We start from the raw sequence: 20,255 nt of genomic DNA, 5'->3' as shown, positions 1-20,255 counted from the left end.
CGTAACTCACAGGCGCTAGCTCATGAATCTGCTTCTTTGTGTAGGTTGGGCTGTGTGTTTGTTTTTCCTGCTATCATCGCTTATTTTTACTGTTTTGCCAGCTTATCAACCCAATGGAATAAACCAACACACGCGATACTGTTGATTTATATAATAAACATTATTCAGAGAGACCGATGCGGTATCCATGGCGATAAGAGCGATGTTTATGAATACTGACAATACGTACAAACAAAACATATAATATTGGTTTGGACAGCTTGATAAAAAACTGACCTAACTACAGCAAGAGTGATGAAGATTTGAGACTTGCAAATGTTGTCGCTGCAAATACCCAGAAATTCTTGGACACTGTATAACTCACTGCTACAGTCCGATAAGGCCCAGCATTACGATTGGGCGTAAAGACAGCTGAACTGCGTGCTACAAGTTCAGCTTACTCCGTGGCGTCGCAAATGTAAGGGTTTGTAATTATTTTAAGGGGTTAGGTACAGCTTTAATACTTTCTGAAGTCGAAATTGCGATAGAAAATCTGAAAAAGTATAAGTCTCCAGGTATCGATCAAATTCCAGCAGAATTAATACAAGAGGGTGGAAGCGTATTATCTAGCGAAATTTATAAGCTTGTACTTGCAATTTGGGAAAAGGAAATTGTACCAGAACAATGGAAGGAGTCCATAATCGTACCTATCTTTAAGAAGGGGGACAAGACTAACTGTAGTAACTTTCGAGGAATATCACTTCTGTTGACGTCGTACAAAATTTTGTCCAATATCCTTTTGAGAAGATTAACTCCATATGTAGATGAAATTATTGGGGATCATCAGTGTGGTTTCAGGCGTAATAGATCGACTATTGAACAGATTTTTTGTATTCGACAGATATTGGAGAAAAAATGGGAGGATAATATTAAAATGGATTTGAGGGACGTGGGATATGATGGTAGAGACTGGATTAATCTTGCTCAGGATAGGGACCAATGGCGGGCTTATGTGTGGGCGGAAATGAACCTCCGGGTTCCTTAAAAGCCAGTAAATAAGTAAGTGAGTAAGGTTAGGTACAGCTTACAGCAGTAAAATTTTGGAAATATTCAACATTTTTTTTCCCTCTATTACTGTATTATTTTTATTTTAGTAGCTTATTTTACGACGCTTTATCAGCATCTTAGGTTATTTAGCGTCTGAATGAAATGAAGGTGATACCTATGGAGTGACGATTAGCGCGTCTGACCGGGAAACTAGGTGGCCCGGGTTCGATTCCCGGTCGGGGCAAGTTACATAGTTGAGGCTTTTCCGTGGTTTTCCCTCAACCCAATATGAGCAAATGCTGGGTAACTTTCGGTGCTGGAGCCCGGACTCATTTCACCGGCATTATCAACTTTATCTCATTCAAACGCTAAATAACCTAAGACGTTGATAAAGCGTCGTAAAATAACGTATTAACAAAATTAATGGTTGAGTTAACACGCGTAATTGAGGTTAGTTTTCCGACCAAAGTCATCAATGGGCACTTTCCAACAACGTGGCCTCCGCGATCTCCAGATTTCAATCCGGCCGAGTTTTGGTTGTGGGGTTACCTTAAGAATGAGTTTTCCTGACACATCCAACAACCCTACTGCAACTGAAAGATGCAAGAAATTGCCAATATTCCAAGATATTGTCTGCAAATGCTGTGCATGGGGTTGCAGACAGAATGCTGTACGTCAGCCGTGGCGAAAATGTGATCGTGCGCCGAGCCACTGTGTAGCACCTATGGAGGGAGGCGGACACCCGAAGGGGAAGTGAAGCAACTGTCTGACTTATTAACGGATTTTCATTTTCCTTACGTCAAGCACTTAAGTATAATTTTATACAGTACAAGGCTACAAACTAATGTTTAGTACGTGTAACGAAGAAAGAAATGAACAATAAATGAACAATATCACAACCTAAAATTAACTGTCTTCAGAATGTCTCTGCAACAGAGTTTCAAAATCAGGAATTATGTCACTTACTGCCAAACGTAGTTGATCACGAAGGTATTTGTCTGTCAGTCTTGATCTAAATTTGGTTTTTACTGTTTTAATTGTTGAAAATAATTTTTCACAAACTTAAATTGTAGCGAACATGGCTTCAACAGAGCAAGCGAAAGAACGAAGCTTCGGATAATTATTCATTTTTTTGTATAGATTTGAAAAGTTCAACATTTGTCAAGTCCTTACACCTAGCTTTCATTTAACGTCACATAGTAAATCTGTGAGTTTAAATTGAAGATCTAACCGCATTATTAGTACATCTGCTGAAAAAGGATCGACGTACAGAGATGATGATGATGATGATGATGATGATGATGATGATGATGATGATGATGATGATGGCGATAACAACAACAACACTTAACCTTTTAATGTTTCATGAGTGACATGTAGTATAATGACGTTTTATGTTATACAACCGTTTTCCTCGTAATGCTTGTGAACAAATCATACATTTAATATTCTCATGACATTGGCAGCAAAAAAAATGCGTCCTCTCATCCTAGTTGAAACTTTCGTTTTTGTAGAGGTACATGGTTTCGAGAGAGACATTGCGACGATACGCCACTCGCAGGTCAGAGATAAATACAAATGGAACGGAGTTTGACTCCAGTGAGTGAGAGGGTTGGGGTTGGGGGAGGTAGGAAGCAAGAAAAATGCACAGTCATCATTGTGAGCCACGATGTGCTCGCTAGTCGCATTTTCGCCACGGCTGCTGTACGTTGAACAAGAGAACGGCGGACATCTTCCCAATGGTTTGTAAAGCCCGTTGTTTGCCCAACACTGTGATGTTTTTTTTTTTCCACCTATCTCAAATATTATAATATTTATAGCGGTTTAATGTTTGAACTGACTTTTGAAATACCCTATACTTATAGTAAACTTGATCACAGGACTTCTCACCAAATCTCCATACGATTGAGTCCCGTTCAGGTTGTTCACGGCGTGATGTGCTGTATAAAGCCGTGATTTGGCCCTAATGGATTATTTTGGTCCCCCCTGCTGGAAGCGAGAACTGTGATTCCAATTACCCCACTTGTATTATTGAATCACAGGAAGCGAAATTCCAATGTCACAATTAGGTGAGGCATTAGCATGCACCCCTGTAGGGGAGTCACCCTCGCTCGCCCGCATGTGTTATTACCCTCATATCCTGGAACGAAAGGATGCTGGTAGACGGTGTCCCCGAACCGGAAGCGCGCCTTCACGATATCAATATCTCGTTCCGGAGGTCGATATACCTGCGTCAAGAAATAACAAGTAAATAAGGAACAGCAGTTTACTTCTCTTTCTCAGGCCCAATTGTATAAAACTCCCTGACTAAAGATCAACTTTGATCGAAGATCGGAAAGTGAACCGAGTTCAGACACTTCTTCTATTGTATAAAACTTTTCTGCGATCAAATTACCTAGGTTCAAATGCAGTGGCGGTGCGTCAATAAGAGCACAAGAGCACGTGAACACCTTGTTTCCATTAAAGCACGACTAGTTTTACTATTTAACTAGCCGTACCCGTGCGCTCCGCTGCACCCGTGAGAAATAAATATAAAGTAATTACATAATTAAAATAGGACGTTTGATCCAGGGAACATTCGTGTTTGATAGAAGGATAAATCGTTTAATATGTTACTTAATTTAAATTGTATTTAAATAATTAAAATGCGGTCATTTTGGTCCAGAGAGCACTCATTTGGTGCAATGACAATTCCTTTAACATGTTTCTAATTTTTATTACATTCAACCATAGTTTAATGAAGAGTGACATCATTTAGATTTAATGTGTATACTTTATTTTACTTGCTATATGTTTCCATTGAATTATGGTAATAACTTAATTTTAACCCTTGTTTTCTACGTATTCAGTAAATGGTGCTTGGCCCACTATGGTTCTGAACCCTTCAAATAACTTAAATAACTTATATTATATTATATTATATTATATAAAAAGTCTGTTGATAACGGATGTGCTCCGATAAGTAAGTTTTTAATTTGTTGTGGGAGCTCTTGAATCTCTGGAGGAACAACTTTTACAACAGCGCAACATAATCTGCTTGGCTCATTACCCAATTTTTTTGCATTGCATTTATTGCATATGTATTTTATATATTTTAACACGTTTCAATTGAGCATAGTTAAATTTGGATTATAAAATAATGGAATGCTAAGCTAACGTACTATTACTGCATACTAAATCAATACACTCTCGTTGTTCATTAATTCTCTGAGATTAAAATGAACGTGTACGTAAACATTATTTTAAGAAATACAGGAAACGAATGTACAGAATAGCCTATCAAGTTTTCTGTGCATAAGAAGCTATTTTAATCTTACCTGTCCTCGATTCACTCAGAAGTTACTGTAATAACATTATAGCATTATGTCCATCTAGAGAAACTACACTTTCCAATGGTGAAATAATAATTAATAATACAAATCGGTTAATTTAGCTTCCGATATTACTTCATACAAACACAGAAACATTCTCTGTAGGCTATGTTTCATAGCTTTCGATTGTTGTTGACTAAGGCCCCTTATAGACGAAGTCATTTGTTTTTTATTTCATTACACCGCCTTAGATGGCGTTGTTATTGTAATTTTGAAACTCATTTATCTCACTAAATATCAGTCCTATCAAAGTTTTGCATAGAGTAAAACTTATCGGAAATTATTTTTGAAGAAACTTTTTTATGTAATATTTTAATGAAAATTAATAATAAGCGAGATATTTCAATTTATATAATTCAAGCCCCCTTATAACCCTCCTTTTAAATGAATTATTTTGAATGCCATATAGCCTAAATTCTAAGTTACAACAAACTTAATTTATATTCCAATTCTCATATAAATCGGTTCAGCCATTATCGCGTGAAAAGGTAACAAACGTCCAGACAGACAGACAGACAGACATACAAACAAAAATTTCAAAAGCGCGATTTTCGGTTTCAGGGCGGTTAATTATATATGTTAGGACCAATTATTTTTGGAAAATCGAAAATTACCAGAAAAATTCCGGCTACAGATTTATTATTATTATAGATACCGTATTGACGTAGTGGGGATGTATAATATCAGAATCGAGTATTTTAAACTTCCTGCATCTTGCATAAACTTCTTATGTAAACTTGGCAACATCCGTTCACGTACAAGCCGTGCTCTTTTCAAGAAGGTTACAGGAATTTCACGCATGCGCGGGAGAAAATTGTCTTTCGCTGGCCGCTTATGACTCGTCAAGAGCACAAAGCGTTAAGTGAACAGTGAATCTATCCTACAGATGTCAGGTGCATCGATGCTATCGTTCATGTGCTATATCTCGAGGAGGAAATTTAATAGTCTGTATTTTAGCCTCTCACTGTCGGAACGTTTACTTTGTGTGGATGTGTGTACAGTGCTGCTACGACAGTGTAGTTTGTGAATTACTATACTTCAGTGTCAGCAAAATAGCACAGTTTGGCTTTCAAACACGTGCTGGCTGAATGTGATGGTGGTATGAATTTAAATATCTGTATGGTGATGTATATTATTTAAGAATAATATTTACTGGCATGTATTTATAGAAATCAATCAATGCGAATGGGATTACAGTACTGGTATAGACTGTAGTGTATCAGTGCGTTGTGAATCAAAATATATTACTGAACACACGCTTTTGTAAATTGTGTTATGTATTAATTTTTAACAAACGTAAACAATGAACTCTGTTCAAGTAATTTTGAACAGTAAAGAACTGGGTAAACTGGCTTACCAAGAAAAATTGGAAATAAAAAGACTGAGTTTCATTATTATTATTATTATTATTATTATTATTATTATTATTATCATTATTATTATTATTATTATTATTATTACCATCAATAATTGTCTTATTTTTTATACTTTGTATGTCTCATTTATTTTGACCTTCTGTTCACATTTTATTATGCTTTTTCCCTTCTTTCTGTATGTTATATATTATGTCTGATTTCTACTTATTTGTTGTTTACATTTTATTATTATTATCTTATTCAGTTTTGTGTGTAAAATTGTAGTGTACTTTGTAAATTTGTAGTGTTTTTCGTAACGCAGTTTTACTCCTGGTTGAGTGTTAGAGAAGGCCGTATGGCCTTAAATCTGCCAGGCTAAATAAATCATTATTATTATTATTATTATTATTATTATTATTATTATTATTATTTCTAAACTACAGAAACTATTCAGAAGCACGATGATGTAGCTGTAACAGAGCGATTGTAAAATGTGCACAAACTGAAATGCTTGGTAGAAACCTGAATATTCACGAACTCTGCCCGAGATATCACTCCAGCCTCGTTTGGTGCAGTGTAGCCAGTTAAATAAGAGAGCAGAGGTTGGGCTCTCCAGATCTGGAGTAAAATGTTGATATTGCATACAGTAAGTATTGATTGCTGTTAAACAAACGAACCTGGTAGTCGTCAACTGTTCTGTCGGACAGCACGAGCTTTTCGGAGTGACTGACAGTGGGGTCCAGCAGCAGTTTGTGGGTCTGGCCGCCGTACGTGTGGCCGACCCTGTAGCGGTACTGTGGGCAGTACCCTGTGTACCTACGCAAACAGAATCACGCACATTTACCGTTACTGTTCGATCTTCAATCCTGTTTTAAATAATACTGAATTTTAAAGCGCACTGTATTAAAATGTTTAAGTAAATACTATATCTGAGAACATAACCAGACACTAGTTAATAAATCCATTAATCCATCCATCCACTTATCAATCCATCCATTCATTCACCTATCCATCCATCCTTTCATCCATCCATCCATTCATTCACTTATCCATCCATCCATTCATTCACTTATCCATCCATCCATTCACTTATCCATCCATCCATTCATTCACTTATCCATCCATCCATTCACTTATCCATCCATCCATCCATCCATTCATTCACTTATCCATCCATCCATCCATGCATCCATCCATTCATTCACTTATCCATCCATCCATCCATCCATCCATGCATCCATCCATTCATTCACTTATCCATCCATCCATCCATCCATCCATCCATCCATCAATCCATTCACTTATCCATCCATCCATTCATTCACTTATCCATCCATCCATCCATGCATCCATCCATTCATTCACTTATCCATCCATCCATCCATCCATCCATCCATCAATCCATTCACTTATCCATCCATCCATTCATTCACTTATCCATCCATCCATCCATCCATGCATCCATCCATTCATTCACTTATCCATCCATCCATCCATCAATCCATTCACTTATCCATCCATCCATTCATTCACTTATCCATCCATCCATGCATCCATCCATTCATTCACTTATCCATCCATTCATCCATCCATCCATTCATTCACTTATCCATCCATCCATCTATGCATCCATCCATCCATTCACTTATCCATCCATCCACGCATCCATCCACTTATCCATCCATCCATTCACTTATCCATCCATCCATCCATCCATTCACTTATCCATCCACCCACCCATCCATCCATTCATTCATTCACTTATTCATTTATCCATCCATCCATCCGCCCACTCACTCACTCATTCACTCACTCACTCACTTACTTACATTGTAAAATTCCTTTCCAGAACGAAAAGTTGTCCGGATGAAATTTCTGCACATTTAAAGTACAAAACTAAAATTCTTCCAATCATTTATTATCACAATACACTGCTCTCTTAAATTGACTGAGCATATTGGGAATTAAACGAATGGCTTTCACAAAACACGCCATGAAATGTTTCATATAAAACAACTTTTATCTGGAAAAGGAAGCAAAACCGTGCAAAATTAATTATATTAAACTTTTTTGTTTGAAATATCACGAAAAATAACTCCCTGAAATTAATGACACTACTTACGGTCCACCCTGTACATAATGATAAATATTTTACTAAAAATATATTTAATGTCTGTATTATGCACTATAGTATAACCCCACACACACCTCCTAGAATTGGATATGTGTTGCTATAGCAACACTGTAATTTCTGTTAATTTAACAGCTGAATACACCCATGATCTGCAGTTGCTGGTAACACTCATCTTTTGAGTAATTTGCAAGGGAAAACAATATTTTCCCTCTTAACTGACGACGTTTCATGAACAGGATATTTCTCTATTCTCGCACCTCAAAACTAAGAAAAGAATGTAGCCTATTTTAAAAGTCGTGGTTCTAACCATGTTTTCGCGAATGCCGTGGACTATTCAACTGTTGACACAAACAGCGCTCGTTCTTATCGAGGGACGAGTTGAGTCATGTGACAATCACGTTGTGCTCCACGAGTAACTTCAGAGTTTCAGTTATCTCCTTTGACAGCCCGACAAGGTCATTCAGTCAGTGTAATTACGGGTAACATGAGGTGGAAGTGAATTCAATTTGAGAAATGGCAGACATGCATCGTAAGTATGGTTTTGTTCAAGCAAGACATTTGAATGCGGAAAGATTTTCTAACACTCGTCTGTCAAATGTCGAAGACTGGACAATTGCCTTGGGCTAACGTTTTGTTTCATACAGGGTGATTCACGAGGATTTACCGCCACTTACGTAAAAACGATGTCATTTTTAGTTAAAAATTGAAAAATAAAATCTGTGCAAAGCAATTAACGACACATTTTTAGCTTTAGAACACAAGCCAATTAAAGAAATGACAGTTCTGAATACAGTACTTCATTCTCTATTTTTAATATTCGTTTACCCTTAGAGCTAGAGAAAAAAGGTATTTTACAAACGACTTCAAATTAGTGTAAATCTGAAAATATTGAGATTAGGACAAATGTTTATATGACAGTTTTTGCTCAGTATGTCTTCGGAAATGAGGTGAAGAGAACAATGCGTGCAGTTCTGTGTTGTGTAACTTTCTCCTGTAACTTCATCCCTCTTAGCCTCAAATATTTTCCTAACAACCTTATTCTCAAACACCCTTAATCTCTGTTCCTCTTTCAAAGTGAGAGTCCAAGTTTCACAACCATGCAGAACAATCGGTAATATAACTGTTTTATAAATTCTAACTTTCAGATTTTTTGACAGCAGACTGGATGACAATGGCTTCTCAACCGAATAATAACAGGCATTTCCTATATTTATTCTGTATTTAATTTCCTCCGAGTGTCATTTATATTTCTTACTCTTGCTCCAAGATATTTGATTTTTTCCACCTCTCCGAAGGATAAATTTCCAATTTTTATGTTTCCATTTCGTACAATATTCTGATCACGAGACATAGTCATATACTTTGTCTTTTCGGAATTTACTTCCAAACCTAAGTCTCTACTTGCTTCCAGTAAAATTCCCGCGTTTTCCCTAATCGTTTGTGGATTTTCTCCTAACATATTCACGTCATCCGCATAGACAAGAAGCTCATGTAACCCGTTCAATTCCAAACCCTGTCTATTATCCTGAACTTTCCTAATGGCATATTCTAGAGCAAAGTTAAAAAGTAAAGGTGATAGTGCATCTCCCTGCTTTAGCCCGCAGTGAATTGGAAACGCATCTGACAGAAACTGGCCTATACGGACTCTGCTGTACGTTTCACTGAGACACATTTTAATTAATCGAACTAGTTTCTTGGGAATACCAAATTCAATAAGAGTATTATATAAAACTTCTCTCTTAACCGAGTCATATGCCTTCTTGAAATCTATGAATAACTGATGTACTGTACCCTTATACTCCCATTTTTTCTCCATTATCTGTTGAATATAAAAAATCTGATCAATATCGATTACTACTACCTCTCAAAATATTGAATCCCTTTTTAAACACCCTGTATATACACACACACGAATAACCATATGAAGATTAAATTGGTTCAAGAAACTTTTGTGCGAGATCGTGCGTATTTGCTTGGTTTCCGCACAAAACCAATCCGCGGAAAGTCTAAAATTCCACATTCAGTATTCCCAACCTAACACAAATAACAATTTCCCTATTCTTACCGCTTAAGTGACATATTGATTTTACTGCTTTAGGCTTTTAACATATTATTTTTAGAGACGTTCAATATAGTAATAATTATAAATTGGAAACTTACCACTGCAATTTCACCTAAATTGCATTGTTAATTATTGTTTTTAAATATTTGCAAAAATTAAGTAAACTCTACAACTCCACTAAAGTTACTGCATTCGTGATGCAAGTAACATTAAGGAAGTCGTGAAAAAGTCAACAAGATTCCAGACTCATCATAGACTGGGGGAAAAAAAAGACAGACGTATATCACGGCCTGCTAGAGTATAGTAAACACAGAAAACATTTTAAAGCAACAATGTTGAAGATAGATATTTTTGTTTTGCAAATTTGCCGTCATTGAACAGAAACCAAGATGGAGATTTCATTGCAACTAATTAGAAATTCCTCTTTCAGGTATGTAATAACAGACATCGGATTCTAGGGCAAATGCCTATTTTGTTTCTTTAGGAGAAAAGTAAAAATAATTATTAATATTTGTGTTTCATGGAAATTGAAAGGTATTCAAAGAGTTTTATAGTGCCCTAAAATGCCCTAAAACGGTTATTAGAGCCTAATTTGTTAATATTCGCCTAAAAATGCCTAACTCACTGTAAAGTTTCGCATTTTACTCTTACTTTTTATAATTTATACATGCATTCACTGCGAAATTTAAGGCATTTAAAAAATGGAAAGTTTGCTTCACACCGGCCATGAAACCATTGATAAAGGAAACAAAATGTTTTGAATTTCACGACACTCGCAATAGATTTCACCGAATTTAACATGTTTGGAGGCATAAATGCCGACAAAGAACCAACCTTAGTTTTGAAGCAGGCAACAATCACAACATGTGCTGCTACCGATTCAGAGATATACTATACTATGAAAATGACTGTTTTCGGTCTGAAACCGATTAGCTGTACTGCCCTTCAGAGAGTCATAAAAATCACAATTTTTAGAGAAAGAGTGTTTTTGAAATATTTATGAAAAGTCGTAAAACTGCGAATTAGTAGGGTAAACCGTTACAAAATATTTAAAAGAATGGCCCTCCTAGTGTTAACACTACCAGGAAATGCAACAATAAGTGGAACTTTGTATTTTTGTCCAATTGAATCTCAATAACAACGGTTCATTTGAATGCTCGTTAACAGTTGCTCTTTCCCTCACCTTATTTGTGTTGAGAAGTTTTGAGTAGGACGTTTTCCTGTGAAGTTTAACGCAATAATGCCGAAAAATATAAGTGCAAAATCTACATTGATCCGGCAATGGCTAACAGAATATTCAGAATTCACTTATGATGGAAAAATAATATTCTGCAAGATTTGTAGCAAACAGGTATGTAACAATAGTTGAAATATATAAATTCTATTAATTTTAATGAGTAGGCCTATAATATTTATACATTGATTGAGCTATCCTGAGGTATAATTCTTTTTAAGACCACTACACTTTAACCTTTTAAATTCCGAACTGGAACTGAATTTCAATAACTTAAAATGAGTAATCTTGATATCAATAATCATTATTTCATTAGTTTCAATATATTAAATTTGTGCAGCTCTGTTTATAAATATAATATAGTATTCTTTTTTAATGTTTAAACATACTTTTTTGTGCGTATTTTAGTGTATAACTAAAAATTTCAGTGAAAGAAATAAGTATGATACCTTGATGTGCCTAAAATGCCTATTTTCATTAAAATAGAGCCTAATTTTACAAATTTTGAGCTTATTTTAGGCGCCTAAAACTGCAATTTTTAGTGCCTAAAAATCCGATGTCTAGTAATAAACGATCTTCGCACAAAATAATATACGATACACGAGCGATATGTTTTCTTTCAATTCTCGGGAATTAAAAAAGCTCAACTACGTTTCGCTTTTTCAAACTTTTCCTCGAACATGAAAACTTCAACATACCGCTCATGTAACGCATATTACTATTACTTGCTGTTAGTAAACAAGACAGCGTGAAGAAAAGTCCCTTGTTCTGGCTCGTGTCAGACTTGTCCGCCTTTAAACTAACATAACTCTTGTCACATACCTCCAGCTACATTTTTCTCATAAAGAAATGTTTCTTTTTCTTGTGTGTTTGCTTGTGAAAGAAAGTGAAGGTTATAAGGCAATTCATGAAAGGGAAAAGACTCTGGGAATCAGTTTCATGATCTTCAAAGGTGACGTAAATGCAAGGTGGTTAAACAAAGCAGATTTGTTGAAAAGACCCGTCCGTCTCCACGGTTTCTCTTTTCACTGAACAAGTCGCCCGCTTTGTGATATCAAGTTACTCGACACAAAAACGTCGCAGCGCGGAACAAAGATGTGTTCTTACAACTGAGAGATTTCCGTAGCCTTGGACCAGTCTTTGTGTCCACATCGCTTTTAGGAAGCCTCCGGTTCGAATTAAACGGATCACGCCTGTTTCAGCATTCAAAGCAGTTGTCGTTTAAGATAATGCACTGATAGCGTCGCCCGTCCTCCAGGATCCCAAGCATGCGCAACGCACTCTCATCTTGACATTTTGTCAGACGCTTCGGACGTGATAGTTCACGGCTGGAATGCCGCCGCATACTAAGAATTCTCGCATTAAATTCTATAGAGTTCCCCAGCGTCCTCCAAGACGGACAATAAAATGCAGACGTCATATCCTCTATTTCCAGTGAAACGTACAGCAGAGTCCGTATAGGTCAATTTCTGTCAGATGCGTTTCCAATTCACTGTGGGCTAAAGCAAGGAGATGCACTATCACCTTTACTTTTTAACTTCGCTCTAGAGTATGCCATTAGGAAAGTCCAGGATAACAGAGAGGGTTTGGAATTGAACGGGTTACATCAGCTGCTTGTCTATGCGGATGACGTGAATATGTTAGGAGAAAATCCACAAACGATTAGGGAAAACACGGGAATTTTACTTGATAGGTTTGGAAGTAAATCCCGAAAAGACTAAGTATATGATTATGTCTCGTGACCAGAATATTGTACGAATGGAAATATAAAAATTGGAGATTAATCCTTCGAAGAGGTGGAAAAATTCAAATACCTGGGAGCAACAGTAACAAATATAAATGACACTCATGAGGAAATTAAACACAGAATAAATATGGGAAATGCCTGTTATTATTCGGTTGAGAAGCTTTTATCATCCAGTCTGCTGTCAAAAAAACCTGAAAGTTAGAATTTATAAAACAGCTATATTACCGGTTGTTCTTTATGGTTGTGAAACTTGGACTCTCACTTTGAGAGAGGAACAGAGATTAAGGGTGTTTGAGAATAAGGTGCTTAGGAAAATATTTGGGGCTAAGAGGGGTGAAGTTACAGGAGAATGGAGAAAGTTACACAACGCAGAACTGCACGCATTGTATTCTTCACCTGACATAATTAGGAACATTAAATCCAGACGTTTGAGATGGGCAGGGCATGTAGCACGTATGGGCGAATCCAGAAATGCATATAGAGAGTTAGTTGGGAGGCCGGAGGGAAACAGACTTTTGGGGAGACCGAGACGTAGATGGGAGGATAATATTAAAATTGATTTGAGGGAGGTGGGATATGATGGTAGGGACTGGATTAATCTTGCTCAGGATAGGGACCGATGACGGGCTTATGTGAGGGCGGCAATGAACCTCCGGGTTCCTTAAAAGCCAGTAAGTAAGTATTATTTTCATATTATTTACAAATCTGACTTAACAATGTTCTGTATGTATTGTGATTAACCCTCCTCCTAGCAAGGTTTATTACAACTTACTAATACCAAGGGTAAGTAATATAGGGTATTTCAAAAGTCAATTTAAACATTAAACCGCTATAAATATTGTAATACTTGAGACAGGGAGAAAACAAAAACGTTGGGCAAAGAACGGGGTTTACAAAACATTGGGAAGATGTCCGCCGTTCTCTTGTTCAACGTACAGCATCCTGTCTGCGACACCATGCACAGCATTTTGCAGACAATGTCTTGGAATATTGGCAATTTCTTGCTAGATGGCATCTTTCAGTTGCAGTAGGGTGGTTGGATGTGTCAGGAAAACTCGTTCTTTAAGATAACCCCACAACCAAAAGTAGGCCGGATTGAAATCTGGAGATCGGTGTATTCATTTATTTAATTCATTTATTGAATTTATTTATTTAATTTATTTACGTATTCATTTATTTAATTTATTAATGTATTTATTGATTTAATTCATTTATTTAATTTATTTATTTAATTTATTTATATATTTATTTATTTAATTTATTAATGTATTCATTTAATTCATTTATTGAATTTATTTATTTAATTTATTTATGTATTTATTTATTTAATTTATTAATGTATTTATTTATTTAATTCATTTATTGAATTTATTTATTTAAGTTATTTATGTATTTATTTATTTAATTCATTTATTGAATTTATTTATTTAATTTATTTATGTATTTATTTATTTAATTTATTAATGTATTCATCTATTTAATTCATTTATTAAATTTATTTATTTAATTTATTTATGTATTTATTTATTTATTCATTTAATTTATTAATGTATTTATTTAATTCACTTATTGAAATTATTTATTTAATTTATTTATGTATTTATTTATTTATTTAATTTACTAATGTATTTATTTATTTAATTTATGTATTTATTTATTGAAGTTATTTATTTAATGTATTTATGTATTTATTTACTCGTATTTAATTTATTTAAGTATTTATTAATTAAATTAATTAATGTAATTATTTGTTTATTTATTTATTTAATTTATTTATGTTTTATTTACGTATTTATTTATTTAATTTATTTATTTAATGAAATTATTGAATTTCTTTATGTTTTTACTTATTTATGTAATTATTTATTTAATTTATTTATTGAATTTATTTATTTAATTTATCTATGTATGTATTTATTTTATTTATTTCTTTTTTTAATTATTTATTTAATTTATTTATGTATTTATTTATTTAATTTATTTATGTATTTATTTATTTTATTTATTTATGCATTTATTTATTTAATTCATTTATTAAATTTATTTATTTATTTAATTTATTTATTGAATTCATTTATTTAATTTATTTATGTATGTATTTATTTATTTAATTTATTTATGTATTTATTTATTTATTTAATTCATTTATTGAATTTATTTATGTATGTATTTATTTATTTAATTTATTTACGTATTTATTTATTTAATTTATTTATCTACTTATTTATTTATTTTATTTATTTATGTATGTATTTATTTAATTTATTTATCTATTTATTTTATTTATTTATGTATTTATTTATTTAATTTATTTATCTATTTATTTATTTTATTTATTTATGTATTTATTTATCTATTTATTTTTTTTATTTATGTATTTATTTATTTAATTTATTTATCTATTTATTTATTTTTTTTTATTTATGTATTTATTTATTTAATTTATTTATCTATTTATTTATTTTTTTTATTTATGTATTTATTTATTTAATTTATTTATGTATTTATTTATTTTATTTATTTATGTATTTATTTATTTAATTTATTTATCTATTTATTTATGTATTTATTTATTTTATTTATTTATCTATTTATTTATTTTATTTATTTATGTATTTATTTATTTACATATATTTATATTTATTTCTCAGTAAATTTGGCCCCTCCTTATGATTTATGCATATATGTGTTTACGTCTGAGCCCTCTATCATTTATATTTTAAGTTTGTTTTCTTCCAAACATCCACTGCCACTACAACTGCCATAATAAACTACAATCCTCACTATCAGCCGCCACTACTGTCGTCACATCTAATCGCCATCAAACTCGCAGCATCCACAAACAGGAGTATTCTGCTGCTACGGTACAGACACTACACTGAACCCCAATATCAGACAGAACATTCATGGCTCCCCTTAGGAGAAGCTACCACCAGTTCAGAGCACTTGAAGTCTGTAATAGATGTGATATTTCTTCTTTTACTTGCAACTTCTCTGCTGCTGAATTATTTGTCACGACATCTTGGTAGCGTTTGTATTTTCAGGAAGATGTATTACGCATAGATTCAGTAATACAAAGATTGTGACAAGCCTACCTTATCCGGTGCAGTAACAAGACACTTGGCGACAAAAAAACAAGCTGTGAGCGAGATATCCGTGGCATACTAATGGAGCCCGGCAGCTCGTGTTTGGGATAAATGCTTTCAAGTGTTATGAAAATCCTGAGGTCTTCAAACTCCGTCATTAGTTGGGCCAACTTCTTATTTCAATATCTATGCAAAGGAAAAGAATCTGAATATTAACATCGCACCTGTCCAAGTATCGCCCAGCAAGTAGATTCTGCCGAAGACAGCTTTGCACGATGCCGTAATGGGTACTAAAAGAAAACAGCCTGGTCGTAGTTCAGTCAATCTGGAGGTTTTCATCAAAGTAACCTAAGTTTGATCCTCTACAGATCTTATTTTTCCTGAGGACAAAACGAACGAGGGATTTTCTGAGAATTTCCACTCCCCTAGGTGTTACTTACTTATAAATGCCTTTTAAAGAACCCGGAGGTTCATTGCCGCCCTCACATAAGCCCGCCATCAGTCCCTATCCTGAGCAAGATTAATCCAATCCCTACCATCCTATCCCACGTCCCTCAAATCCATTTTAATATTATCCTCCCATCTACGTCTAGTCGACCTGGTTGGCGAGTTGGTATAGCGCTGCCCTTCTATGCTCAAGGTTGCGGGTTCGATCCCGGGCCAGGTTGATGGCATTTAAGTGTGCTTAAATGCGACAGGCTCATGTCAGTAGATTTACTGGCATGTAAAAGAACTCCTGCGGGACAAAATTCCGGCACATCCGGCGACGCTGATATAACCTCTGCAGTTGCGAGCGTCGTTAAATAAAACATAAATAAATAATCTACGTCTTGGCCTCCCCAAAGGTATTTTTCCCTCCGGCCTCCCAGCTAACACTCTATATGCTTTTCTGAATTCTCCCATACGTGCTACATGTCCTGCCCATCTCAAACGTCTGGATTTAATGTTCCTAATTATGTCAGATGAAGAATACAATGTGTGCAGTTCTGCGTTGTGTAACATTCTCCATTCTGTCCCCAGTAGTTGATATAGCGTCTTTAAATAACCAAACAAAAAAAGAGAAATTAAAATGTCTTAAGGTTACTAGGACAAACCAAGCTAAAGTAACATGAAGTAATGTATAGTGACTTAAAGTTATGTATGATAGGATCACTTTAGGATTTCTAAGTTTTTTTAGTAGGTTATTTTTCGACGCCGTATCAACATCTCAGGTTATTTAGCGTCTGAATAAAATGAAGGTGATAATGCCGGTGAAATGAGTCCGGGATCCAGCACCGAAAGTTATCCAGCATTTGCTTGTATTGGGTTGAGGGAAAACCCTGGAAAAAACCTCAACCAGGTAACTTGCCCCAACCGGGATTCGAACCCGGGCCAATTGGTTTCGCGGCCAGACGCGCTAACGTGACTCCACAGGTGCGGACAGGATTTCTAAGTTAATGTAAAACAAGATAAGATCAAGAAAGGTAAACTGAGGTGAAGTGTGATCTGATAAGGTAAGGTGAAGTAATGTGACGAGAGGTAAGGTAAAGGAAAGTAAGGTAAAATGAGGCGAGGTAACATTAAGTAACGTAAGGTAACGTGAAGTCAGGTAAGACAGGATGAAGTGAGGTGAGACAAGGTGAAGTGATGTAAAATAAAGTGAGGTAAGGTAAGATAAAGGGAAGTGGATAAAGATAAAGTGAGATGGATAAAGATGAAGTGAGGTAAGGTAAGATAAAGGGAAGTGGACAAAGATAAAGTGAGATGGATAAAGATGAAGTGAGGTAAGGTAAGATAAAGGGAAGTGGACAAAGATAAAGTGAGATGGATAAAGATGAAGTGAGGTAAGGTAAGATAAAGGGAAGTGGACAAAGATAAAGTGAGATGGATAAAGATGAAGTGAGGTAAGGTAAGATAAAGGGAAGTGGACAAAGATAAAGTGAGATGGATAAAGATGAAGTGAGGTAAGGTAAGATAAAGGGAAGTGGACAAAGATAAAGTGAGATGGATAAAGATGAAGTGAGGTAAGGTAAGATAAAGGGAAGTGGACAAAGATAAAGTGAGATGGATAAAGATGAAGTGAGGTAAGGTAAGATAAAGGGAAGTGGACAAAGATAAAGTGAGATGGATAAAGATGAAGTGAGGTAAGGTAAGATAAAGGGAAGTGGACAAAGATAAAGTGAGATGGATAAAGATGAAGTGAGGTAAGGTAAGATAAAGCGAGGTGAGGTAAGATGAAGTGAGGTGAGGTAAGGTAAGATAAAGTGAAGTGGATAAAGATAAAGTGAGATGGATAAAGATAAAGTGAGGTTATCACGTAATGTCAGGTAAGTTTAGGTCAGTTGAGGTAAAATAGTGTAATGAATATAAGTTGAAGAAAGGAATATGATCTTATGAGAGGAAATGTGGTCGGTAGAAGGAAAACAAGTTGAATTGCAGCACCATAAAATAAGCTAACATATTATGATAAGGGAGAGGGAAAGGAACTGGCTACCCCACCCCATTATCTCCTAGTTACCTCATGAGTAATGCTTTATTGGTGTTACTTAAAAGGTTCAAACCTGTCTTCGGACAATTGACTAAACAATAATGATAAGGGAAGGTAAAGGGACATGAAGTGAAATAAGGTAATTTTTACTTACGTATATGACATTCCATTTTCGTCTTTCGCTCTTCCAATCAACTGTAAAGTCACCTGTAGCCTATGGACGTTTCAAGATTATCTAATGGTTCATTCAAACTATAAAGGTCATTTTATAATTAATTGAACAACGACATAAGTGTAACAATGGCTTGTAGTGTTTTCCTGGAAACAAGTGTTTGAAGAAATCTCCCTCTACAAGTCGCTTTATCTTCTAAAAGTCTCACAAAATGAATCATAAATCGAAATCCGGCCCTTTTTATGGAAAGACATCGCTCGATTGATTTGGGACTATGTGATTGTTTATAGCTATAGTTTAACAAAGGCAATGAGTAAAGACATTTGATTAAACGTCACTTAAAGTAACAGTTATAGGCCTATAGTAGGCCTACTACTGATTAAAAGTGACAATATATAGACCTACTATATGCTATATTGTAGTTTATTTTAGAAAATTACTTCACGCCGAAATGCTAGAATTCTGATCTGCACACAAATTTGCACGGATGTCAGCATGATAACCACAGTTTGAGAACCACAGCGGGAGAAAGAAAAGCAATAATTATATTAAGAACATACGTAACTTACCCAGGGATGAAATGTGGCTGAGGTGTAGCAACTAAGTCCACGGACATGGTTAAATTTTCTTGGTATTACTTTCAAAATTAATAACAAAGATTTAAGCCCTAATACTATGCCATTGATCTTTTTACTACATCACAAATTTTAATCCTAAAATGTACACTTAAAAATTTTGTCTTCTATCTGAACATTGCAGCAATAGGTTTCTGTTTCTTAGCAACGAATTTTTTTTCCTTTAATGTAACTTTCGATAATGACAATCAGTGCAAAACAGTTGACATCTGCTTTAAATATTTAAGTCTACACATTTGTAGAATAATAAATTCATAAATGATTGCAAGACTTTTATTTCAGTCCTAACTTATAATGTGGAAGTAAAAATAAGATTAAAATAATTATTCTGTGAATGTTTTATGAGAACGCCATCTTTCAGAGTCATTGTGCAAAGAAACGATAACAAACATTCTACTATATAAATAACACAATGTTTACTATAGAGGTATGGAAGAACGTGTCTGAACTGTAAAATGTAGTTCATTCACCGAGTTGTGATAGCGGGTTGCCCTCGAGACAGGAAGGTGAATATTTTTTCCTGCAATCTCCTTACTTACGACCAATATAATAAAGCACAGTTCACAAGATAAGGATTTCAAGTCCGTAGCTACCGTCATACGACTGCAAATTTTGGGAAGGTTTGTGCGAGTGTAAAATTGGCACATTTACGAGATCCATTATCAAGACTTTGCGGATGGATATCTTGTTTACCGGGGCGATAAGAGCTTCGAATGAAAGCAGAAATAGTAAGGTATGAACCAAGATCTACCGACTTTCCGCACATATTTATTTATTTTATTGCTAGTAAGTTTGAAATGAATACAAATTAATAAATACAATGAAAGATATACTAGCCCACTCCTGAATGAGTAAGACTCGTGCTCAGGAGGGGATTCCACTACAGACAAAAATAAAATTAAAATTGAGAGTGAATACAGATTAAATCTGTGGCCGGGAGGAAAAAGTTCTTAAGTAAAAATTTTT

General features: G+C 34.7%; 1 protein-coding gene across 1 annotated transcript in view; it reads right to left on the bottom strand.

The window, feature by feature from the left end:
• Window positions 1-19,385, bottom strand: part of LOC138702113 (CIMIP2 protein CG18335-like) — a 35,172-nt gene extending 15,787 nt beyond the window's left edge. Inside the window, exons 1-3 of the mRNA XM_069829701.1 lie at window positions 19,224-19,385; window positions 6,430-6,568; window positions 3,158-3,254 (exon numbers count right to left, since the gene is read on the bottom strand). Of these exons, the coding sequence (XP_069685802.1) occupies window positions 3,158-3,254; window positions 6,430-6,568; window positions 19,224-19,270 (283 nt within the window). The 5' untranslated portion in view covers window positions 19,271-19,385. The remainder of the gene's footprint in view (window positions 1-3,157; window positions 3,255-6,429; window positions 6,569-19,223) is intronic.
• Window positions 19,386-20,255: the final 870 nt, after the last annotated feature.

Source organism: Periplaneta americana, chromosome 6 (assembly GCF_040183065.1).
Source record: "Periplaneta americana isolate PAMFEO1 chromosome 6, P.americana_PAMFEO1_priV1, whole genome shotgun sequence".
NCBI lineage: Eukaryota > Metazoa > Arthropoda > Insecta > Blattodea > Blattidae > Periplaneta > Periplaneta americana.
Note: the sequence above shows the minus strand (reverse complement) of the source record. Positions and strands in the feature narration are given on the sequence as shown.